General features: G+C 37.6%; 3 protein-coding genes across 4 annotated transcripts in view; 2 read left to right on the plus strand and 1 right to left on the minus strand.

Moving 5' to 3' along the window:
* NPHP3 (nephrocystin 3) overlaps window positions 1-3,741 on the plus strand; it is a 61,454-nt gene extending 57,713 nt beyond the window's left edge. The window contains exons 25-27 of the mRNA XM_025882148.2: window positions 924-1,049; window positions 1,618-1,733; window positions 2,564-3,741. Coding sequence (XP_025737933.1) covers window positions 924-1,049; window positions 1,618-1,733; window positions 2,564-2,741 — 420 coding nt within the window. The 3' untranslated portion in view covers window positions 2,742-3,741. The remainder of the gene's footprint in view (window positions 1-923; window positions 1,050-1,617; window positions 1,734-2,563) is intronic.
* Window positions 3,742-5,963: 2,222 nt separating this feature from the next.
* UBA5 (ubiquitin like modifier activating enzyme 5) lies at window positions 5,964-19,597 on the minus strand. 2 transcript variants are annotated; one of them, XM_025882161.2, is made up of 12 exons: window positions 18,934-19,597; window positions 17,589-17,634; window positions 17,387-17,476; window positions 13,612-13,721; window positions 12,318-12,404; window positions 11,593-11,677; window positions 10,561-10,665; window positions 10,255-10,382; window positions 8,417-8,552; window positions 8,051-8,126; window positions 7,806-7,912; window positions 5,964-7,265 (listed from the first exon to the last, which is right to left on the minus strand). In XM_025882161.2, the coding sequence occupies exons 1-12, from the start codon at window positions 19,092-19,094 to the stop codon at window positions 7,182-7,184; spliced, it is 1,215 nt and encodes a 404-aa protein (XP_025737946.1). In that variant the 5' UTR covers window positions 19,095-19,597; the 3' UTR covers window positions 5,964-7,181. The 2 variants fall into 2 exon arrangements, with proteins under 2 accessions (XP_025737946.1, XP_073756157.1); XM_073900056.1 differs by lacking the exon at window positions 18,934-19,597 and having other exon boundaries at window positions 17,392-17,476; window positions 17,589-17,636.
* ACAD11 (acyl-CoA dehydrogenase family member 11) overlaps window positions 19,534-25,297 on the plus strand; it is a 99,311-nt gene continuing 93,547 nt past the window's right edge. The window contains 1 exon segment of the mRNA XM_025882183.2: window positions 19,534-20,043. Coding sequence (XP_025737968.1) covers window positions 19,658-20,043 — 386 coding nt within the window. The 5' untranslated portion in view covers window positions 19,534-19,657.

Below are 25,297 nucleotides of genomic sequence, written 5' to 3' on the forward strand. Positions count from 1 at the left end.
TCTTCGCCTGTAATGAAATGTAACCATTCTTTTCCCTAAGGTTCTACCCTAAGTGATGTTTGGAATTTTTGTAGCTGTTCTAAAAAAAAAAAAAAGTCTGATTTCATTTCATTTAGTGCAGTTACAGAGCTACGTAGACTATCTTTAGACTTTGTGGGACCCTTGCTGGTCAACCTGGCTCTGAAGTTAATGTTTTAGTAAGAACAATGCACTGTTGCTATTTCTGCCCAACTTTCAGGTGAAAAGGAAATAATTAGAGGGGCGCCTTCATGGCTCAGTCGATTAAGCATCTGCCTTCGGTTCAGGTCATGATCCCAGAGTCCTGAGATCAAGCCCTGCATTGGGCTCCCTGCTGAGCAAGGAGCCTGGGAGTCTGCTTCTCCCTCTCCCTCTGCTGCTCCCCCTGCTTGTTTGCTTTCTCTCTCTCTCTCTAATAAATAAAATCTTTAAAAAAAATTAGAAGAATCTCGAAGGGATTTGGTGGGAAATGAGATTTTATTTTTGATGCCATATCTAAATTACATACAGTAGCAAACATTTTACTGGCATATTTTTACTTCACTGGGAACTGAGTGATAATAAACATTTTACTGGCATATTTTTCCTTCACTGGGAAATGAGTGATACTGGGTGAGCTTTATAAAAGGGCTTTCTGAATTATCAAAGAAAATGTTTTTATATTCAGTGTATATTCAATTACATTCAGTGCTACATTGAATATAAAATTTCAGTTTGTAGGTGATTAAAAACTGAATATAGATTTCGGTTATCTATAAACTGAACCATTAAAGTGGGAGAAGAGGTTTCTGAAATTTTTTCCTCAAAATTACTCTTTAAAAGAAAATTTTATTTATGGAAAAAGCTTTGATCAGATGGTATTTATTATTTTAATATTTTTGTTAGATTTCACTTTTGTTTTTTAGGGGAAACTTGACAAAGCTGTACCTTTGTATGAGCTGGCTGTTGAAATTCGGCAGAAATCCTTTGGCCCAAAGCACCCCAGTGTAGCTACTGCCCTGGTGAACTTAGCTGTTCTCTATAGCCAAATGGTAAGTTCCCACATATTAACTCTTAATGAATAGTTCTAAGTTATAAAACATAAACATGAAATAGATGTGGCACAGTAAAAGTAACTAAAGAAAATTTAAGATTATTAATGCTTCCTTTAGTACTTGAGAAATTATTGAAGTTACATTTGTAACACGGTCCTTTCCTCTTAGTGTAAAACACTACTGAGTATTTATTTAGTTCATTGCCTGAGTTTCATTTTTAAATTCTGGAGACTGTACATCTCTTTGTCTAATACTATCTTTAAGCTGTGGCATTTGCCTGTGATAGGTGAAAAGCAGGTATCCTACCCACTGAGCAATAAGGAAACAGGTTTTTCTTATATTATTGGATTAAGTTCAGTGGTCACCAAGCTGGGTCTAAAACTTAGGTTTCTGACTTTCTATTATATGCTTCTACCATGATGATTAGTAATAGATTTTTAATCTGTAGGAGGATATTAACATTTTTAAAGGGGTTTACCCCAGTAGATCAGCTTAGTCTAGAATGTTAATAGTAATTTCAGCAACTCAGTGTGTTTAAGTGAATATTACTGCTTTTTTTAATAAGAAAAAACACATTGAAGCCTTGCCATTATATGAAAGAGCATTAAAGATTTATGAGGACAGCCTGGGTCGGATGCATCCTCGAGTTGGAGAAACATTAAAAAATTTAGCCGTGCTTAGGTAAGAATTTTTTGTTTCCTGTTTCCTGGTAACAGCCAAACTCCATTTTAGAACAACTTTAATTTGACTTATCATAGAATAACACAATATTTAGTGCTAATTGTTTTTTTCTTAGAAGAGGGGAAGGGGTTGTTTTGGGTTGCTTTACTTCAAGATACTAAAGTAGTATTCAGAAGTGAAATAAATGTTGCATAATCTATTTTCTAAAGGAATGTATCATGTAAATAGTGAAAGATGATTTACATTTGCAGCTAACTGGTTCTGGGGGTAATATGGGCAATTTGCTGCCCTCAAAAACTATTTACCATTAAGTGTATGTTGATTTTGGGTGCTTAGGTAGCTCAGTCAGTTAAGCATCTGACTCTTGGTTTTGGCTCAGGTCATGCTCTCAGGGCTGTGAGACCAAGCCCTGGTCAAGCCCTGCATTGGGCTCCGCGCTGGGCCTGGAGCCTGTTCAAGATTCTCTCTCCCTTCCCCTCTGCCCCTCCCCCCCATCCCGTGTGCACACTTTTTCTCTCTAAAAAAAGAAAGCGCCTGTTGATTTTGCTCTGTGTTTGTGTATCTCAGGATGCAGAGCCTTAGCAATTCCACTGCGTCCATTACAACATGGTCTTAATGGTGTCTGTATGAGGCACTGAGATATACTTTAGCAGTTCAGATAGAAAGAAGAGTCTGGGTATTCTATTTTACTGGTCTGCCTGAGTGAATGCACACGCTGGAAACAGAAAGGAGAAAATGGGGAATTATTCACAACTTGTTATTCTGTATCCTATAAGGTCATTTCAATTTAAGAGGGCATATTCTCATTTTAACAATTTTTCCTCTCAAAGCTATGAAGAAGGGGATTTTGAAAAAGCTGCTGAACTATACAAAAGGGCGATGGAAATAAAAGAAGCAGAAACGTCACTTTTGGGTGGAAAAGCTCCTTCCCGACACTCCTCAAGTGGAGACACGTTTAGCTTAAAAACAACCCATTCTCCTAATGTTTTCCTTCAAGGACAGAGGTAATAGCAATTACAATTCATTGCAAATGCACCTTAGGATAAAATAATTAAGAAATATTTGGAACCTAAGAATTTAAAACAAAAAAATGTTGAGTTTATTTTTATTTTGTGTGATTTAACTGCCATGTGCCTAAAATTGCATAGGACTACGTTCAAGTTTGAGTCATGATTGTGTCAGTGTTAGCTGCTTAAAAGAATTAACTTTCTTAATGTGTGGGATCCATGGATGCGGACACATTAGAACCCTAAAATGACATGAAGAATTGATCATGAAGAGTGGCTGTTCTCTGTTCAAGAAGAGCTGGCACAGCTGTGAAGACAAGGAGTTCAATTCCATAATTCTTTAATCTCTCAAGAGCTACCCTGGCCTCACCATTCCTGCTTGTGCTTTTCAGCAGTAGCCTGGCCCAAATCTCTACCTCAAAGAAAAGTTTCAAGAAATAAAGGGATAATGTTCATGGAAGGTTTTAATTATTTTCTGTAAAATGAACTAGTAACAGTTGTCTCTGACTGCTACATTTTTTAAAAAAGTCTACCTTTTCCATGAGCAGACTGGGCCAAGCCCTCTGCTTTCTGCTCTCTCTACATTGTTCTGTTGTGTTCTGTGTATCTCCATAATCTGAAGTTTTTAATGCAGTAAGTCAAGCTCTTAGCATTCTTTGACCTTCCCCAAAATAGGGACATGACAGTCTCCTCTTCTTTCTTAAATGGCCTAAATCTATCTCTTCATTTATCTCAAACTCAGATTAGTCTATTTTATATTGAAAATGAAATATGTTTTACAGGTTTTATAAAAGTTGTCACATTTTGGTTTTGTGCCATTTATGTATTTATACATAATATAGAAACATAATAAAACCTTCAATTTTAATACCTTTAAGATTCCAACATATTAATTATAAAGGTGAAAGATATAACCATACTTCACTGTTTTAAAATAAAAGTGCAATTTCAAGGTATTTTTTCCCACTTCAATTTATACAAGAGTTGTAGTTACATAATTAATACTTTGAACATTACAAAAAATACTTGAAAAATATCCATACTGAATAGTTTGCTCAAATTAAGTTTTGGCAACTTTATTGGGTTTTGGTTAATGTTCTGTAAGGCTTGGCTACACACAGGGTGGTCCATGAACTGGGATCATCAATATGAAAAATTAGCTTATGAAAAATTAAGACTCTAGAGCCTCTCCTCAGACCTACTAAATCAGAATCTGCAATTTGGCTAGATCTCCAGGTGGTTCATATGCACCTAAGTTTGAGAAGCAATGGTCTGATTTTAAGGCACTATAGTGGTGACTTATAAGAATTTGGCAGGATCTTATAAAATGAGCATCCTTCTTCCCCTTTTGAAAGAAGTTCAAAAGGAAAGAAGATAAAATATGACCATAGTACATCTTTCTGGGTTTGCCAGCTATGACAGGCACAAAGTAATTAAATTCACAAATTACCATACACTGATTTCAGAATTAAGCTACTAAAGTTTAAAATTTGATTATCTGGTAATATAGTAATTTAATACACTATAAGTAGTATATTAAGTTTAATGCCCTTAAAAAAAAACTGCTTTAGGAAATAATCTGAGATTAATATTCTAGAAGAACCCTGAAAAAAGGAAAAACTAGCAAAAGAATAATAGGCATTTATTCTTTGTCCCCACAAAATTTGGACTTGAAAAACATAGTGGAAATATAATAGCATTCAAAGTGATTTATGGTAAAAATTCGTAATTACAGTTAGGGGTTGAGGACTCCATATATTTCATAAAATTTAAATTTAAATATACTTTTGAAGCTGCATTTTGACCTTATTGTACTACCAACTAAAATGTTTTCATGTAAAGTGTCTACTTAAAAAGCTAAAAATAGGGGCGCCTGGGTGGCTCAGTCGGTTAAGTGTCCGCCTTCAGCTCAGGTCATGATCCTGGAGTCCTGGGATCAAGCCCAGCATCGGGCTCCCTGCTCAGCAAGGAGTCCGCTTCTCCCTCTTCCCCTCACCTCCACTCATGTTCTCTAATAAATAAAATCTTAAAAAAACAAAAGCTGGGACAGACATCTCTTTGTATTTGAGGTTCTCTAATAGAAATATGTTCACATTGATACACACCTTCATGATGAAAAAGGTAGCTTTCAGACAACTCAGTTACATCTGAATTGGTAGGAACCAGATAATGGTAGTTATAGTTAATTTTCATTAAGAGTGGCAGAAAGAGAAATATGGAAAAAAACTGCAATTGGAGGGTTAAATCTTCCTTAATATTCTTAAATGGTTATTACTTTTTTGTGTTGATCGGTGTGTTTATAGGTATTCAACAAGTATTTTATGTGAGAAAACCTAGGATGCATATTTTTTTCACTACATAAAACATTTAAGTGGTACATAAATTAAAACTTCCCATTCACAATGGGGAAGGGGTTAAAGCTGAACATATTGTTTTACTGTAATTTAGAGCCTTTGTGCTATGGCAATTTGGGGAGTGTGTTTCATTCTTTCACATTAGAAACAACAGTGTTTAAAAATATGGTCAAGCACTACAGATTTATTTAGTAATATAAAACTCGGTGATGATTAATTTCTCATAATTGGCTACTATATGTAAGTTTTCATGGCATACAGACTGTTAAGAGAGCACTCCAGGTAGCAAAAGATACCTGTTACCAGGTTTTTTCTGGTAAAATCATCCAACTATTTTTTAATGGAAGACATTACACAAATTAGATAACTTAGGTAATAGTTGATACAGTATAAGACACCAGCAGTGTGCAATGGCATGTTAAGAGCAGAACAAAGGTGAGTTCTGGCTATTATACTTCATCAAACTATACAATTTTTAAATCATAAGCAAAGTGTAGTCGTGAGTTCAAGCCCCGTGCTGGGTTCCACGCTGGAGGTGGAGCTTACTTTAAAAAAAAAAAAATTATAAGCAAAGCCTTACCAAATCAGTATACCAGATGTTCCAAAAGAATGGGGTTATTTTTAGAAAGACTATATTTCTTTTTTGAAGTTCAAAACATCTCGAGTAACTAGAAAAAACTACTTTACAGATGAATTCACTATTTCTTTTTTAATGGCAAATGACCTACCAAGGCAACATAAATAAGTTTCAAGGCTACCATCCCCCTCTTTCCTGACCTTACTCTAAACAGAAGAATCACTATAATTATAGATTCTAGGATCTCAAAGCAAATATACTGAACATATTTGATATTTGGGACTTTCTGAAATCAGTTTTTAGAACTTTATTTTACAAGTGGAAATTGCATTTTTCATTTTGTATTAACATTTCTTCCCTAGAGATACAATTTATTCATTCATATCTTCAAAGTAAAAAAATCAAAACAGAAGATTAACATAGCATAGTAATATCCTACTGATAATGGTTACACGTGCATATTTTTTATTGGTCTCCAAACCACTGGGAATTTAACTAAGGCTCTCTTAAGCTTTCATTATTTGTATGCAACTTTAGAAAAAACAGTTTATCAGTTTATAATTTAGTGGTCAATGATCAGGGTAAATGATACCCTTCTAGTGAATAAATACATGTCAGTCATTACAGATGTAATTTAGGTCTCTTTTATGCCAACACAGGACAACTATCTAATTATCTAGAAAATCAAATTTAAATGAAGTACTCAGAAGGTAGCCCATATGACGGGTATAATCTAGATGATCTTAAACTAAATTTATTCCTTACTCCTCAATAAAGTGTAGTGACTCCAGATATATGTTCTACACATGCAAGGATTTCTTTCCTTGATCAGGGCAGAAATATAATAATTTGTACTTCCTGGAAGTACCTTTATTTGTTTATCCATGAAAAAAGCTTACTTTATTTGCATTTGTCTTGTTTTGAATTCACAGGTTTACAAACTTTTCCAATGACTACATTTTAGCTTGTATTTAGTCAGGTAACATTTGAGAGGATATTTTTTATTTTATAGATTAACTATTTTAAATTCACTGTTGGCCAAGTTAATAATAGTGGATAGTGTTCTTGTAGAGAAAGATTCTAAATACAGTGAGTAGATACCTGCTAGCTCTAATCAATTGGATGTACCTCCTGTCCTTTCCCTATATTTGAGAACCACATACTACTTTATTATCCATGGCCTTGGGCAACAGACCACAAAGGATTACTGGAAGGAAAACAAATATAGCATCATATTGGTCCTTTCTTCCCACCCCTCCCAAAAGGCAAAAGCATTTCAGTGGCTAAATTTTCAAGTTTTCTTAACTAGAATGAAACATGAGTTTTAGGAATTACTGATTTAGTTGAAGGGAAAAAAGCTACAAACAACACTTTTCAAGAAGTGTAACAATTCTGTGAAGATTATGTATCAATTAATGTTGCCCTAAGTTCTGTGAATTTTTAAATGATTTTTTTAATTGCAAGGGAATAGGCCTAACCTCAGGAAATAAAATATAGGTCAGTCTATTATCTACATATTCTTCATCTTGGCCATAAGGTCTTCCAAGCTTTCACCAGAATCTTCCACAGTTGCCTCAGCTACAGAATCTTCTTGCTATCAACAAATGAGGGAAACATAGTGAAAAAATAACCATATAAAATTTGTGATGCTTAGGAATATATAATCACTAAGTTTTAACCATGTTCAACTAGTTTACAAAGTAAACTTTAAGAAATATGCCTTCTAATTTTTAGGACAGACAAAATCCTTTACTTTCCCCACCAATCTTTTGATTTATAAGACAGTAATTTCAACATTCTTGAGATCTCTACTGCAATGGTATTTTTAAAGTGGTATTAAGGGCTAAAATGCTCAACATACAAAAATGTTATCTTCGTTTAATCAAAATCTATCTGATCCATTCATGAGTCAATAACACTATTTTAGGTCTGTGTTTCAAAGAGTTTAAAAGGCACTGTGCCTATTTCCACATTAACACTGAACACCTTCTCTTACACATCTTAATGCCTATAACGTAAAATATCTAAAACAATAAATACTGCATTGGCATTATAAAATAGGATAAAGATGAAAAGATAAATAAACTTTCTCTTATATAACATTTACTTATGGTAAATCAGATTTTGGAAGTACCTTTTTGGGAATTGTGTATGCCACTGTAATTCCTTTGGGTAAGTCAGGAATTGGACCTGAAGAATTTTTCAGTTCCTCTTCTGAAACCTCGGATACCAACTCAATACCTATAGAGTTAAATTTGATCTTACAAGTTTTCAAGGAACTTAATAAACAATAATTACTCAAAATTTGTATAATTATAATTATATTCCCTTCCATAAGAGATTTGACACTGCCATTTCAATTTATGAAAGAATTCCTACCCCATTCATTGTCTTCATGTATTATCTCTTCCTCTTCTTGAGTAGCCTCCTGTTTGGGCAGTGCTGCTACCTTTTTCTGTAGAAATCAAACAGTATCAAAGTGTTCTTACTCTCAGGCCTCTGAAGCATTGAGCAAGAATTCAGATAGGCTTTTTATTTTACCAAAAGCAAGAAAGGACTTCAGAAAGATTTTTTTACTTTTGAGGCATGGTGAATTTTTTACTAACATTTCCACATTAGAGATACCATAAAAAAAACTTGCAAAATTCAGAATCCATTTATCTTGTATTCCAAATCTAAATAACTATTTTAAATTACTGTCCAAATAATATGACCTCTCATGCATTCTGATGGATTGATGTATACCTTATATTCTTCCTGCTGCTTCCTGCAATTTCTGTCATCACACTGAGGATTTGGCTTCATGGACATAGTAGGAAAAAAATCCTGCATTGCATTATATCCAAGGTAAAAACTAACAGTACCAAAATTTAACAGAAACCTAGAAAAACAAATCAAAGTACACTTAAATAAGCCATAAAAGTATTAGAAATAATTGAATTTTTAAAAAATGGTATGGAAGTACATGATTTTTGTAACAAAACAGTACTTTTAAGTACTGATGTCAAAATGTGAAGAATCCCTGAGATATGGTACTAAATCTAACTACTTTAAAAGTTTTTATACACAACTTACTTTAAAGTTTACAATCTTAAATACATAGCTCAGTGAAATTTTCCAAAAGTCTTCACCCATGTAATCACTACCAGATCAAAAACAGAACATTTCCATGTGCCATAAAGCTCCCTTGTGCTCCCTACCAGTCACATCTAATTCCTTTTAGAAGCTTTTAAGAGGAAAAAAAATCACATACAAAATATAAACAAAAGGAAAAATATTTGCAATGAATGTTAATATATAACAAGACAAAAAACTGACCAAATGATATGAAGCAGACAATTCACAGAAAGATATAAGTGCTCACCCCTTTCCATAAACAACTGAAAATTAAAATGATACCCATTTTTTTCACCCATCATATTAACAAAAATTAAAAAGTCTGATGATACCCAATGTTATCAACCAGTGTGGGTGAACTAGGTCTTCCTACACTGTGATAGAAATGTATATTTTTGGAGGAGAAATTTAGTATTGTCTGTCAAATATTGCATAAACTCAGAAATTCCACTTCTAAAAATTCATATTTATAAGATCATGCAAGATGTTATCTGCAGCATTGTTAAAAGAAGCAAAAAAAAATGTGTAAGTAGTTTTAATGTCCATCAATAGGGGCTGGCTAAATAGGACACATCCTTAAGAGAACAGTTTATAACCATGATTTCCCCTCCTCACTCTTTTTGTACCATACTATAAAATGTTTTGTTCAGATAGGGCCTACTGAAGTTTGTACAGTTTGTACGGTTGTGAAGGTTTCTTATATGAACTAGCCCTAGACAGCTGCCTTGAGAGTTCTCATGTATGCTTTTTACAATTTTTTTGCTGGTAGCTGACGGTTCTAATATCACGGTGCCTTTCTATATCATACTGCAACTTGTTCCTATGACATTGGAGGGTTAGGAAACATAACAAAGCTTACTGAAGTTGTAAAATGAGAAAAAAAAAATGGCCTGAGATAGAGAACACCTAAAGGGTTTCTGCTTTTAATAAAGTGTGAGTTGGTTCAAAAACCCTTTGACATTAATTTTAGCTGCAAAGAAATCTTTGCCCTCCTTTGTTGCTATAGTTTAGATGGTGTGGTTGCTGCATATCTGTTTTTGGATAGCAGAGATAATTAGATAATTATCCTCATTAATCTTTAATCACATTCATATTATTTTTTGTAAGAATTAAAGAAGTGTATTTAATCCCCTTTGGTCAAAACTGCAGAGATTTAAATCATTTGGTTAATATTTCATATATAAATACACCAGTACTACTGTACCATTTAACATGAACTATTCCAAATACAGAGTAACATATGTGTATTAAAATATGTATGCTTATATTTAAATTACATATACTAAGATGTATGTAAATTAAAAGTACATATATATTATACATATTTTAAAAACTTATTTATATTTAAAACTAGATTTTTAAAAAACTAAATATTTAGTTGGTAATTCCAGTATTTGAAATGCTTTATGAAATATATTTTTATCAAAAACAACCAAGACTATTCAGAAAAATTAGCCTTCACTCACTTTAACACATTTTGTACTAAGATCCCAGCAACCACTCCCATAGTGGTAGGAAGACTGGCTGCACAAACACCTTCTCGTTTCAGAGTCTTTTCATCAATATTTGCAGCAACTACAAGTGGTGGAGCACACTATATGAAAAAGAATGAAAGAAAATATATTTCAAAACAAAAGGAAAAGAGTATAACATGCTCAAAATAGTATTCCATCTCATTCAAAGTTTGTTTTTTCTTTGAATACATTTTCAATACCCCTAGGAACTCTAGTACTTAATAGTGAAAAAAATAAGCCAAAATGAATCACACATACCGCAAAACAAGCAGATTCTCCAGGAATTATGAGCTGTATATGCCCTGAAACTGCATTTTCACTGACCCCAGACTCCATCCACGTTTGCCCAAGTTCATTACAAGCCTTGGTAGAAACAGGTGAAAACATAAGAAAGAACATAAAAAGAATAATTTACTATAAGTTCTTTTCATTAAAAATTGGAGTTCAACTAAATGGATCACCAAGGGTTTTTTTAAATTTTTCAAAAGAGGAAAGTTATGAGTAGTGGAATTCCTTGGCAAATGCCACTCTATTTAAAAAGTAAACTGACAGGAGCACCTGGGTGGCTCAGTTGTTAAGCATCTGCCTTCGGCTCAGGTCATGATCCCAGGGTCCTGGGATCGAGCCCCACATCAGGCTCCCTGCTCCGTTGGAAGCCTGCTTCTCCCTCTTCCACTCCCCCCGCTTGTGTACCCTCTCTCGCTGTGTCTCTGTCAAATAAATAAATAAAATCTTTTTTTTTTTTAAAGTAAACTGACAGCATTTAAGTAAGCAGTCAATATCTATTTAATTAAATTGAATCATGAGGCTTATTGGATTTCCTATTAAAAATTCATTTTTCTGAAATAATTTCAGCAACAAAAAACTGCAAAATATCTTTTGAAAAATTGAAAACATAGTAATTCAAAGATTTTTATTTCTGAGAAACCAGGTTTGTAGGCAATTTATACATATTTATATCTTTACTTAATAAGTTAAAACCAATGCTAACATAGAGTTAAGACATTTTAAGGTAGCATTTATTTTAAAAATTGTACAACAGAAGTATCTACTATTTTATAGTTTCCTCTTTTGGCATAAGAGAGAATAGGATACTGAAATATAAGCCATACCAGCAAGGCTAGACAGATCCCACAGCTATTAGAATAAATTTCAAAGGTAGGGTAAGAAATAATTAAAAATTAACAAAAAACATGAGGTTTTAAATGCAGAACTATTCTTAAATGCAGAACTATACAAGAAAATAGATAAATCCATGAGTGTAACATCTTATACAATAGGAATACTTACTGTATTTATTGTCATCCGAGCTTCAAAATTGTCCACACAGCTAAGAACTAGGTCAACAGGTTTTCCCTCTTCTAATCCACCATTACTAGGTAAAGAAAATAAATTTATTTGGAAAAAAAAAAAATCAGGGCACAAAATACACTCTAATTAGACTGTAGTTGTTCAGGCACACATTTATTCTTTCAGTAAATGAGTACAATTATGACAATATTTAATATTAAAGATCCAGTATGTATTAAGTAACTAATATGAACATCAATGATACTACATTACTTTGCCTAGAAGGCACAAGAAGTATAAAGTCTGTTCACGAAAGTTACCATTTCCCTATCAGCTTTCAGACTTCTTTTCATGTTTCACTCCAAATGTAAATGTAATAAAAATTGAATATAATTCAATATCTCAGTGGTGTTACAAAAGTCTGCAGAAAACCACTTTTACATAGAAATATAATCTAGAACACAGAACTTATAATTGAGGATCCCTCGTTCTATCATAATCACAGGGTTTTTGGTTTTTTGGTTTTTTATTGTTGTTACTATTGTTTTTTGGACAATACTTACTTTTTACTGAGCTCCTAACACATAAAGATCACAAAAAAATTAACTATTTTAAAAACATATCGAATCTACCAACTCACTGAGTTAAACATCAGATTTTATTATTAATAATACTTGTTTAACTGAGCTGGACACCGTGCAAAATATTCATAAATAAAATTTTACCTTATTCTACCCATGAAATGTTGAAAGTTTTCTACTGTGGTTATATTGTAGTTGTGTACTTCAAAAAGAACATCAGGATTAATGTTCCTAAGAGGGAAAAAGGGAATGATTATTAAACTACTGATAGGAATACTAAGTGAAAGCAGGAAAAAGCTGAAAAAGTTCATTCAGCAGAGGTTAGAAAAATGGAATTCAAGCTATTCAAAGAAAATCCGAAGCCCTCTTCTAATTCCTTTGACCCACTTCAAGGACTACATTCAAAACCTGTTGACTGCAGGATTACACAAATGTTCCTACCATGTATGTTCTTGGAATTAAACCTTTATCACCTCTGCGAGCTACAGCCTAGCGTGACAGAAGAGCTTCTTTGTTCCTTATTTAATTCAGTGCAAGTATGTTTGAGGCCACAAAGAAACTTCTTAGTAAGGGTTAACAAAGTATGGCCCTTGGGCCAAATCTGACCTACCACCTGTTTTTATGAAGTCTGCAAGCTAAGAATGGTTTTTCCTTTTTTAAATGGTGGCAGAAGGGTGCCTGGGTGGCTCAGTTGGTTAAGCGACTGCCTTCGGCTCAGGTCATGATCGTGGAGTCCCGGGATCGAGTCCCACATCGGGCTCTCTGCTCGGCAGGGAGTCCGCTTCTCCCTCTGACCCTCTTCCCTCTCATGCTCTCTATCTCTCATTCTCTCTCTCACAAATAAATAAATAAAATCTTTAAAAATAAATAAATAAATAAGATAAATGGTGGCAGAAAAGAAAAGAACAGTATTTCATAACATGCTAAAATTACATGGAATTTAAGCATCAGGGTCTATAAACAAAGTTTTACTGGAGCACTGCCATGCTCATTCATTTTTCTATTGCCTACAGCTGTTCTCACACTACCACTACATAGTTGGGCAGTTTCATAGTTGGCCCTCAAAGCCTAAAATATTTACTATCCAGCCCTATGCAGAAAAAGGTTGCCAACCCTGTTCCAAGAGGTAAGACAATTTGTATAAAACCTGCATTTTTATGGAGAAAAACTTATGCATTAACTTTTTTTAAGATTTTATTTATTTGAGAGAGAGAGAGAGAGCACGAGAGGGGAGAGGGTCAGTAGGAGAAGCAGACTGCCTGTTGAGCAGGGAGTCCCCTGCGAGACTCGATCCTGGAACTCCAGGATCATGACCTGAGCCAAAGGCAGTTGCTTAACCAACTGACCCACCCAGGTGCCCCAAATTTATGCATTAACTTATACAAAATGCACAAACTAAGTTTCACTAAATATAGTTTTTAATTGTTATTCCATTTACCTCAAAGTATATTCTGCTGCTTGAACTTTACTTAATCCTGCTTGATGAGGCTGGAAGAAAAGTCTATTCATATTGGCCAGTTCCACCTTGTCATAGTCAAAGAGTAGCAACTAAAATGAAAATAGTGGTATTTTAATGAAAAACATACTAAAATATAAGCTAAAAATAACAAAGAATAAATCAGTGGACTTCACATTTGATGGGTTTAACAGTTTGACAGTAATATTAGCTAACTCTAAAATACTAGATACCATATATTAACTCATTTAATGCTCATATAGGTATAAATGAGACAACTATGGCACATACCCCAAAGTCACTCAGCTAATATATATGAAAATGGGATTCAAATTCAGGCATTCTCAACCCAGCATCTGCGCCTGAACCATAACACTTACTGCCTCTCTAAATGATTCACTGAGAAAATAATGTTTATTCCATTTCATTCTAATTCTTTACTAAAGGCCAATAACACATTAGATAGATGAAATTTTAAAATAACAAATGTCATAAATTAAAATTATAGTATAACATGACTCCTTTTGTGACTATGACACCATTCTTAACTCATGGCTAAAATGTGATCACCCCAAACAGAATTACTAACCAGTAAGTTAATTGTTGTTTCCTTCTATATATTTAGGCATAACAGCATTTCTCACACTCACACACTCATACATACACCTTTTTAAAGATCCCATTTCTTATCAGTAAGAAATTATCAGATTGCACTCAAATATTTCCAAGGTCCCTTCCTTCATCTAAAATTCTGTAACTCTGTAACACAATTCTCAGCATCCCAGGTTTAAAAATAAAAACAAAAATGGGGGGAAAGGCCAGGGCAGGGTGAGCACAGAGGCAAAGGCTACAGCAGTGGTTGAGGGGGGCTGTGGCTTGTGGTGCACCATCCTGTGCACAGCTAAAATTATAAAAAAAAAAAGGGGGGGGATCTTATTAATAACAACAAAATTAACCCAAACTACAGAACAACACCTATGTAACCCTTAATATCTTGCTAGAAAATACATCACCCCTGTCTGCCCTCTATGATAACTTTCTGAGTCAAAACAAAATATAGCTTATTTCAGCTCATTAGACAGTATTTATTAGGTCAGGCCAAGTATTAAATTTGAGTCTTCAGCCTCATAGCTGGTTTATAAGTTAAGGAAATCTCAAATTTGGGGATAGGAGGTATGAGTTGTAGCTCTGTCGCTAATTAGCTCTGATCACGGATAAGTCACTCACTTTTTAGGCCTGTATGTTCATCTATAAAATAATGCACCTAATCTAGATCTGGTGATCCAGGACATCGCAAAAGGGGTAAAAGGTAGGCTGAGTCTCCAATCCTCCACTTCCCTATTTAACCATGAATTAGCTTCTTCTTTATCTGTTTTACATAATGAAAAGAGTTTTGAAACTTACCTACGTAGATCCTTAACTTACAAACTTGAATGCACACTGGAATCACTAGGAGAGTTTTAAAAAATACTGATGTCTGGGTCCCATCCCCAAAGATTGATTCTATTCCATTCTGGGTATCAAAATATTTTTTAACTTCCCAGGTGATTCTAATTACAGCAATATTTGATAACCACCGTTCTAGAGCTCTGCTACTCAAAATGAGGCCTGGGCTAGCAGCATCAGTATCACCAGGAGCTTGTCAGAAATATAGGGGCACTGCCCCAACTTTAATATGCATATGATTCATCTGGGCTTTTGTTAAACAGATTCTTAATTCAGCATGCCTGCGGTGGGGGGGCCTGGGAGTATTCATTTCTAACAAGCTCCCAGGTAATGCTGATGCTACTACTTTGGGCATTGGACTGAGTAGCAAGGATCCAGCAGTTCTTAAAAATCCCCCCAGAACATCAGAATCACCTGGGGCTTTAATACAAATTCAAATTCTTAGGTTCACTCAAAACCTAAAGAATCAAAACCACCGGGGTAGGGTCTGGCAATCTCTATTTTAAGAAGCCTTTCCAAGTGATTCTGAAGCACACTCAAACCTGACACCCATAATCTCCATGATCTCTACTATCCTAGGTCAATCAGCCATGGTTCTTACGTCAACTATAAGCAATTGTTGGCTGGCTTTTGTAAACTTCTTGAAAGACTTTAAAATGTTAATAAACATTTTTAGTATTTTTGTGTTGTCTTTTCTATATTGATAAATGAGTGCCAATTTTGAAACCACTTTCTTTTAAGAATTTGGGGGGTGGGGCACCTAGGTGGCTCAGTCGATTAAGTGTCCGACTCTTGATTTCAGCTCAGGTCATGATCTCAGGGTCCTGAGATCAAGCCCCACACTGGGCTCCGTGTTCAATGCAGAGTCTGCTTGTCTGCCTCCCCACCCCCCAGCTTGCTCGTGCACGGGCATGCACTCTCTCTCAAATAAATAAAATCTTTAAAAAAAAAAAAAGAATTTGGGGCATGGGACAGACCAACATATTAAAAAGAGCTGAGGGCGCCTGGGTAGCTCAGCTGGTTAAGCAACTGCCTTTGGCTCAGGTCATGATCCTGGAGTCCTGGGATTGAGTCCTGCATCGAGCTCCCTGTTGAGCAGGGAGTCTGCTTCTCCCTCTGACCCTCCCCCCTCTCATGTGCTCTCTCTCTCTCATTCCCTCTCTCAAATAAAATAAATAAAATCTTAAAAAAAAAAGCTGATAAACTTTGTGGGAAAAATGCTTGCTTTGTCAAAATGACAAATAAAAGAGGGGGAAATCAATTGTGGAAAGCTTTGGTATTCAAGCACTAGGAATCGAACATCACAGACTTTAGCTTTACAAATCTGAGACTGGTATAAGGTTATCTCTCCTTCCTATCCACAACCTAAATCAATTTTAGAAAAAAAGTGGAAAAAAAAGTATAGATTAAAAAAAAAATCTTAGAGCATTCTCCATTTCAATTTTAAGAGTAAGAAGGGTATTTTCTAACTAGAAGTTTGTATCTCTTACTCCTCTTCACCTATCTCACCCATTTTCCCACCCACCTCCCTTCTGGCAACCACCAATTTGTTTTCTGTACTTAACAGTCTGTTTTTCATTTGTTCATTTGTTTTGTTTTTTTAGATCCCACATCTAAGTGAAATCATGTAGTATTTGTCTTTCTCTTATTTCACTTAGCATAATACCCTCTGGACCACCCATGTTGTCATAAACGGCAAGATTTTATTTTTTTATAAGGCTGAGCACAACATAGGGAATATAGTCAACAATATTGCAATAATGTTGTATGGTGACAAGTGGTGACTGTCTTAGGAGCACTGAGTAATGTATAGAACTGTTGAATCACTTACTGTGTTGCAAACCCAAAACTAATACTGTATGTCAACTACAATAATTTTTTTAAAATATTTCTAAATAAGTTAATAAAGGGCAACCATTTTTTGGAAAAAAAAAGTACATGCTTTCTAGTCCATCCTGTATAAAGCATGTTTAAAAAATATTTGTTAGATGCCTGTGTTTCACACACTATCAATTTAACAGCCTTCTCTCCTAAGCTTCTATATCTAAAACATTTAAGCCCAAATTGTAATATATATTATCCCAAACACAAAATTCCTGAACAAAATTTAGATATTTCTTGTTTTATTAGCATTAATATCAGCTTCCATTTGGGTGGGGCTGTTTCTTAACTCCTGTGGGTAGAAAGAACAGTATGAAAAAAGACACCACAAATCAATAAACCATTAATGAGAAAAATTCCTAATTTATACCTGATTTACTCCAGAAGTGAGTAGTTTCCCTATATGACAGGCAAAGAGAAATGTTTTTACCTTACCAATGCCACATCTTGTCAGCATTTCAGCAGTCACACTACCAACTCCACCAACACCTACTATTGCTACAGCAAAGGTTCGAATTTTCTGTGAAACGCAAAATTATATATTTGTTGGTTAACTTTTCATCAAAAATGTCATCAGAAATTATTTTCATTTACTGAAACCATCTTCAAAAACTTGGAAAGGTTTACCATACCTCATAGTCGCTTACAATTCCCATTCGTTTCAATGCCATCAGGCGGCTTAAAACAAAGAAAAAATGTTTTAAAGCTTACAATCTTTTAATTATGATATAGGTAAACACATCATCACAGAAAAACACAAACTCAATCACTATTACTGCTTTAAAAGAAATCTGTCAGTTGGCTTTTACCAGATGAAATTAAGTCACCCGGGCAGCTTTAAAACACTGAATACCCTTCCAGGTGTAGCCTGTGCAACAAGTTTTTTTTTTTTAATGCTCCTCAGATATTCTAATGGACCGCCACAATTGAAAACCATTGACTTAAATGTTAAGTGTACAGATGAGATAGGTCAAAGTGAATTTCAACATATTTCTGTGCTTTCTTAGCATATGTAAATATTTCATATTTAACACCCAGATTTAACGTTTAACATAGTTGTCTCTGCCCATAATGGATGGTGTCTACTTTTAGTAAGGTCCTACTGCACGCCAAGGACTCTTAAGAGAGCTACTTTACCTAGTTACGTAAGTTTTTAATATATACATTTAAACCTATACACATATACATAAAATTCCCATTCGTTTACACTTTAAAGAGTCAAATAGTTCTACCAGGCTTGCTAGGAAATTCTTCCGCCTTCTGGCCCCGACCGTCTTTTTCCTCCAAATCTCTAAATAGCTCGCCAACATTGTTACCTCTGGATTTTCAGTTTTAGGTATTATCTGAAGATTTCACTGGTACCATTGGTCCCTGATATACACAAGTATTTCCCATGGTTGCTCAGCTACTAAGAGCTAGGAGTTGAATCCAATCGGTCTGGCTCTAGAGTCCTCACTCTTAGAACCACTGCACTATATTCAGCCAGCTGAAAGGACAGGAGCGGGCAGGACTGGTCAAGTCGAGCAGCTTTAAAGCTAAAGCTAATCCTGCTCTCCCCAAGTCCCCAATTTTGAAATAATGAGAAGCCTTTATGAAACTCGAAGTTTGATGCTTAGTGGGTTTTACATTTAATGTCATCTTCTGAAAGTTATTACTATCAGCTTTATGCGGAACGAGGGAGAGGCAGGGGGCATTAGGGAAACCGGACGCGTATCCTCAGCAGGCCGGGGAGCCGCACCATACGGCTGATTCATTCGGGTTTTGGGGGGTGTGGGTGTGTATTTTTTTAAGAGGAAGGCTACCTTTCCACCACTACCAAAACTTGGCCTTGCGCGTTTGGGAGCAGGACCCCAGCACAAGAAGAGGAGGCGGGGGGAGGCCGTGTTGAGCTTGAAAGGAAGGGAGCGCCTCACTCCTGACCACTCGCAAACCTTGACCTCACCCCCTAGCCCGCCTCCGACCCGCAACGCAGGTCACCTGTAGGGGTTGGAGTCCACCACCTCCGGGCTCATCTTCTCGATGCGGACCCGGCCGCCTCCTCCGTCGCCGCCCCCCACAGCTCGCCGACTTCTCTCCTGTGCCAGTTCCCGCTCCAGCTGCTTCACCCGCTGCTGCAGCCGCTCCACAGACTCGGCCATGGCTGGGACCCCGGCCGCCAACGCTCCCAGCCCCCGCCGCCGCCGCCGCCGCCCCACGCTGTTAGGTCTGCAGACCCCGCCAGGGGTAGGTGAGGAGGCACGTAGCCGCCGCCTTCCTCGCCCAGAACCCTGGGGAAATGCTCCCAGCGCCGCACAGACAACACGTCGCTGCCGCTCCCGCGGGCCTCCCCCGGTACCGCTTCCGGTACGTTGCAATCATCGCTCCCCCTCAGGAAAAGCAAAACAAAAACAAAACGCCCCTCTTGGCTGCCTTCTTCCCCCGGTCTTAAAAGACCAGGACGCAGCAGGGCCGCGAGTCCTTAGCGTCCAAAGCCCGCGGCCTGCGATATTGCCGTTCCAGCCCGCCGGCTATTTGAAACACCAGGATCTTTCATTCGTGGGCTCAAGGTCCTGACGGACCCTTTTCTGAACCGGACTCTGTATAGGTCTTACGGCTGCCGGTGCATTAAATTTGGGGTGCGAGGGGCCTTTTCGTTAGTTGCCCGCAGCGACTAACACGGCTTTGCCTTCTTTAAGATTGCGGTCTCCGACTGTGAGACTGAATGAAAATTTTTTTAAATGCGAGAACGCAGAGGTCCTCCGGCACATCCCAATTAGAGCCTAGTCACCAGATTCAGGGGCAGTGTGATTGGCTGGAGCGGCTCGGTCATGTCCGCCCCGACGCGTCAGGGCCTCGCCCCCCTGGCTGTGGAGTAGTAGTCTCTGCAGCCAGAGGACTCGGTGCAGAAGACCTGTGGAATCTCCGTCTCCCGCCGGCAGCGGAAGCCGCAGCCGCAGCCATGGAGCCCGGTGTTTCCCCTGAGCCCGACTCGGCCGAAGTGTTGCCCCAGCACAAGTTCGACAGCGGGTCCCTAGAGGCCTATCTAAACCAGCACTTGCCCGGCTTTGGGGCCGAGCCCGAGGCCAAGCTGACCGTTACCCAGTACAGGTATCGACGCCGGTCTTCAGCAGAAACAAATGTGTGCATTGGGCTTTTCTTTATTTGGCCCTGCGTGGGGTCCCAATCTCCCTCGTCCCGGCTTCTTTTCCTGCAATGACGCGCTCTGCAGATGGGAGCTACCGTCAGTGGTCCGTCCCCTGCATTTCATTCGGGGTACTTCCGGTTCGAGGACAATAACGGAAGCACCGCAACATTCCCGATTCCAACTATAAGAAGGAATCTTTGTTAAAGGATGCAATTACGTACCTGGAGGATTCACTGAGGCAATTAAGGTTGGAAGCTCTGTGGAATATAAAGAGGTCTTCTTTCAACTTTTGTTCTGTAACCATTAGATCTTTTTTTCTGAGAAGCAGATGTAATTCCGTTTAATTGGCCCTATTCTCGGAGGTTGAGTTAATGGCACTAGCTGGGGGAATCTGAATTCCAGTATTAGATCTTCCACTTAGTAAATCACACCACCACTTTAGGCTTTAGTTCTTTTTGAAGTGAGGGAATGGAACTGGATGACGATCCTGAGAGTATTATTGCCCACCACGAATCTGGCTCTGGTCTATTTTATAATAGAAAACAAATTTTTAAAAATTTACTCAAAAAATTGTACTTTGGTCTAAACACAGAGCTATAGAAACAATCTTGGTTTTCAGGAAATTCCATCTGCCACTTAATGACTGGGAATTTAAAAGTTGCATAAACTCCCTGAGAACTAGTTTCCTAATCTGTAATAAGAACCTGATCCTTTTGATAATTAATGATGCAGTAATAGGTGAAAGATCTTAAACATTGTTTACAACACAAGACTTCTAGGCTAGAAACCTAAGCTGTTTTTAATTCCACCTGCTTAAGCCTCCACTATCTATTGGGACATGGTGCCTTTTAATTCTATACCACAAAACTCTGATCCAATCTCCTTTACCCCTATTTTTATTTTCACATAAATCAGTAGTCAAGGCATACAAATTCCAGTGATAAATGCCACCGGCCTATAGTACTGTTACGATGTTTCTTTATCCAGCTACATTCAGCTATGTGAGTGCAGGAAAAGAGTTGGATTTAAACCAGAATGGGGGAAGCCAAGCAGAGAACATGGAGAGGGGGCAAGTGTATTAAAGATGCATTCAAGAGGGTAGTTATGTAATTGGCCATCAAAAGTAAGTGAGTTCAGAAAGGATGTGGTGGGGGAAGGGGAGGCTGAGGGACAGTAAACAATGATCAATGGATGGTAGATCCCAGGATTGAAGGATTGTTGGAATCAATGTACCAGTGGGAGTGAGTGGAAAGCTGGATTATGGTCAGAGATAGAAATGCTTAACAAGGAGGATTATGCAGTGCTTGAGTTGTTAACGTTTAAGATGTGTCCCCTAGAGTGACTGAAGTACTGTAACAGAAAATATCACTAGAGTAGAAGAATTCAAGGGACTGACAGGCCTGAGTGTTAAAATGAACATCTGAGTGGATTTTGAAATAATGAAGATAGGAGTAGTGTAAATAAAAGCAATAGTAAGTCAACAGGCAATGGGGAGAGTGTTTGCAACAGAGAGAGTAGTTGATTTCAACAAGAAAGGGTGGAGTGTGGTAGTCTCATAACATGAATTCAAAGCTGGGTAACAGGTTTAGGCAGGAGGGAAGGCAAAGAGTTTGCAAGTGGCAATGAGTATCAGGAGGGATACAGACTCCAAGTCTCCAGGCCCACTAGATGAGTGATGTGAGGGGAAAAAAAATCTACCACTGTAGAGGCCTACAAGGGAAACAGGGTCCTCATGGAACATTCAAGTTTTAGTTAGAGCAAGGAGATGAAGGGTCCATTCAGAGAAGAGAGTGAAGCTATATGTGATTATGCTGAAAGACAAAAAGTTCCAGGGATACAGAGGAAAGATATCTCCAGCTTTTTCTGCTAATGTTAAATTCTTCCTTCTCAGTAATCTGATTCTTCACCAGCCATTTGATGATTCCAATGTACCTGCCAAGAATCTTCTGTTTGGCATCATCTTTATTTCTGCTTTGATGTGTCTCATCTTCCACCATGGCCCTACTGTTGAATACTTAGGATCAGAGCATGTTTGTAGGGGATATTTCACCTCTCTGCTTTTCATCTCCAGCTTAGTACTTTTAAACCTCTTGGACCATGTACTCAATGTTTTCCATGCTTAAACACCATGACGTTGGTCTTTTAATCTTCTCTTTTCTTGATCTCTTATCTACAGCAAATACATTTGAGATGCTGTTATCATCAATGTCAAATGTTACTTCAGTTTGCACAAATCTAAAGAATACAGGAAGGATGTCTGTGAGTTCAAACTTGTCAAACTGGTTGTGATCTTTTGTCATTGCTCACTCAATTCTATAGAGTAGATAGTGAAGTTCTAAGTTCACTTCGAATGAACTGTGTATTGCACTTAACCAGAATAGTCATGACTTCACCAGTGGGGTTTCAATACCAAAGTAGTGATTTCAGTATTACTAGGAAAAGGGATGATATCAAAGAGCAGTGAATCCTGAATATTTTCAGATTTATCTCCAGACGGGGGAAAAGATGGCTGCCTACATAGCTGCAAACATAAGTAACACCCTTATCAGGATTGATGCTTTTTTCCAATTTTTTGCTGTTGAAAAAGAAAAATCCTGTAGGAATTTCTAAGTTTCTGAAGCTTGTAAATGCAGCTAAAACCACCCACCGGGATAACCTCATGGGCCTGAGACTTCTCTAGCAAGATGTGAAGAAAGGGTTAAAAAACCTTTTCTTCGCTATGGACAAATTAACTTTCTAGCTCAGTTACTGTGGTAACTTAGTAAAAGTGGCATGTCAGCCTTGTGTCTAGGCAACATCACTTCTGGTGGAAATAATACTTAATTGATAAACTGTATCTGAACTGGTAGGCCTGGAAATAAACCCTAAGTATCTGGTGGGATACTTTGGGCTTCCCTAAGTGTAGCAAGTTCTTGCAACTGCTCATGTCCCTTGTTGGGGTGCTGGGAGCCGTGTCCAAAGGATTGTTACTAGAGGCAATGGCTCCTGTAGAACGGGAGGCTTCTAAGCACATAGAACACGAGGCTTCTAAGCACAGTTGGCACCCATCCTCACCTATGTGGTCTCATTTCTTAGAACCTGAGCTGTCAACAAAGGGCCACAGGGGCCACAGAGTAGATGCCAGAATCCTGCATGGATTCCTGGGATGCTTCCACTATAGAAGCTCATCTGATGCTGCCCTGCTGGAATACTGTATTTCCTGACTTCATATGCTTCCAGGTGAACCAATGCAGAGGGTAGCCTGTTAGGGTTTTGTGAGATTGATTGTCTAATCAAAGTCTTCTCCAACCAAGTGAGTTTCCCTAACTGCACACTTAAATGCCAAGATTCCATCTTTGTTAATTAAGGTTTGACAAATCAAAGGTGCCACCTCTTTGGTTATAGATCAACATATTTCTTTCAGCACCACGTGTCTTGCCTACGTCCTAAACAATAACTATGGCTATTGGCTTATTGATGATTCTTATGGTATTGATACCATCAGTGGTTTCTAGACTACATGGTAGCCTGATGCTTAGAATGGTTAAATTTAGCCATTACTATGTTCACAGTGTTGGTGATCTTCCCTTGGGTTTCTGCATTTTCGGGGGGGGGGGTCTTTGTTAGAACCATGGTAGATATGTATACAGGGGAGAAGCTTTTAGTTTGGTGAGATTTTTTTTTTTAAAAACAGAAATACATACTTTTTTTAAAAATTTTTTATCATTATGTTAATCACCATGCATTACATCATTTGTTTTTGATGTAGTGTTCCATGATTCATTGTTTGCGTGTAACACCCAGTGCTCCATGCAGAACGTGCCCTCTTTAATACCCATCACCAGGCTAACCCATCCCCCCACCCCCCTCCCCTTTAGAACCCTCAGTTTGTTTTTCAGAGTCCATCGTCTCTCATGGTTCGTCTCCCCCTCCAATTTCCCCCCCTTCATTCTTCCCTTCCTGCTATCTTTTTTTTTAACATATATTGTATTATTTGTTTCAGAGGTACAGATCTGTGATTCAACAGTCTTGCACACTTCACAGCACTCACCATCGCACATACCCTCCCCAATGTCTGTCACCCAGCCACCCATCCCTCCCAGCCCCCACCACTCCAGCAACCCTCAGTTTGTTTCCTGAGATTAAGAATTCCTCATATCAGTGAGGTCATATGATACATGTCTTTCTCTGATTGACTTATTTCGCTCAGCATAACACCCTCCAGTTCCATCCACGTCGTTGCAAATGGCAAGATCTCATTCCTTTTGATGGCTGCATAATATTCCATTGTATATATACCACATCTTCTTTATCCATTTATCTGTCGGTGCACGTCTTGGCTCTTTCCACAGTTTAGCTATTGTGGACATTGCTGCTATAAACATTGGGGTGCACGTACCCCTTCGGATCCCCACATTTGTATCTTTGTGGTAAATACCCAGTAGTGCAATTGCTGGATTGTATGGAAGCTCTATTTTCAACTTTTTGAGGAACCTCCATACTGTTTCCCAGAGTGGCTGCACCAGCCTGCATTCCCACCAACAGTGTAGAAGGGTTCCCCTTTCTCTGCATCCCCACCAACATCTGTCGTTTCCGATTTATTAATTTTAGCCATTCTGACTGGTGTGAGGTGATATCTCATTGAGGTTTTGATTTGGAAGAAATACATACTTTTTAAATTTATTTTTCTATTGAAGTATAATGACACTGGGATTTTTTGAGATAAAATTTATCTTACATAAAATTGGAAATTTGAATTATTTTAAAGTGCACAGTTTGGGGGGCCCAGGTAGCTCAGTTGGTTAAGTGTCTGCCTTTGTCTTGAGTCATGATCCTGGGGGGGTCCTGGGATCAAGCCCCACAGTGGACTCTCTTCAGCAGGGAGCCTGCTTCTCCCTCTCCCTCTGCCTGCAGCTCCACCTGCTTGTGCTGTCTCTCTCCCTCTCTCAAATGAATAAATAAAAATCTTTAATAAAAAAATAAAAATTAAAAAAAGTGTACAGTTTAGTGGGTTTTAGTATGTTCACAGTGTTGTGCAACCAGCAGCACTATCTAATTCCAGAACATTTCTATCACTCCCCCAAAAAAACCCTTACCTCCCAATTGTCCCCTCCTCCCATCCCTTAGCAGCCACTAATCCACTTTCTGTCACTATGGATTTACATTCTCTGAACATTTCACAGAAGTGGAATCATATAATATGTGGCCTTTTGTAACTGGCCTTTTTCACTCAACATC

Source organism: Callorhinus ursinus, unplaced genomic scaffold, assembly GCF_003265705.2.
Source record: "Callorhinus ursinus isolate GAN/ISIS: 27379988/994484 unplaced genomic scaffold, GSC_fseal_2.0 scaffold1, whole genome shotgun sequence".
In the NCBI taxonomy this organism is placed as follows: domain Eukaryota; kingdom Metazoa; phylum Chordata; class Mammalia; order Carnivora; family Otariidae; genus Callorhinus; species Callorhinus ursinus.

Coding starts and splice junctions, on each gene's coding strand:
- UBA5 (XM_025882161.2), bottom strand. CDS start 19,094: ATGGCCGAGTCTGTGGAGCGGCTGCAGCAGCGGGTGAAGCAGCTGGAG. Junction 17,477..17,588: donor GAATTGTAAGCGACTATGAG/GTATGGTAAACC, acceptor TGCGTTTCACAG/AAAATTCGAACCTTTGCTGT. Junction 8,127..8,416: donor AGCAGCAGGAAGAATATAAG/GTATACATCAAT, acceptor TGATTTCTACAG/AAAAAGGTAGCAGCACTGCC.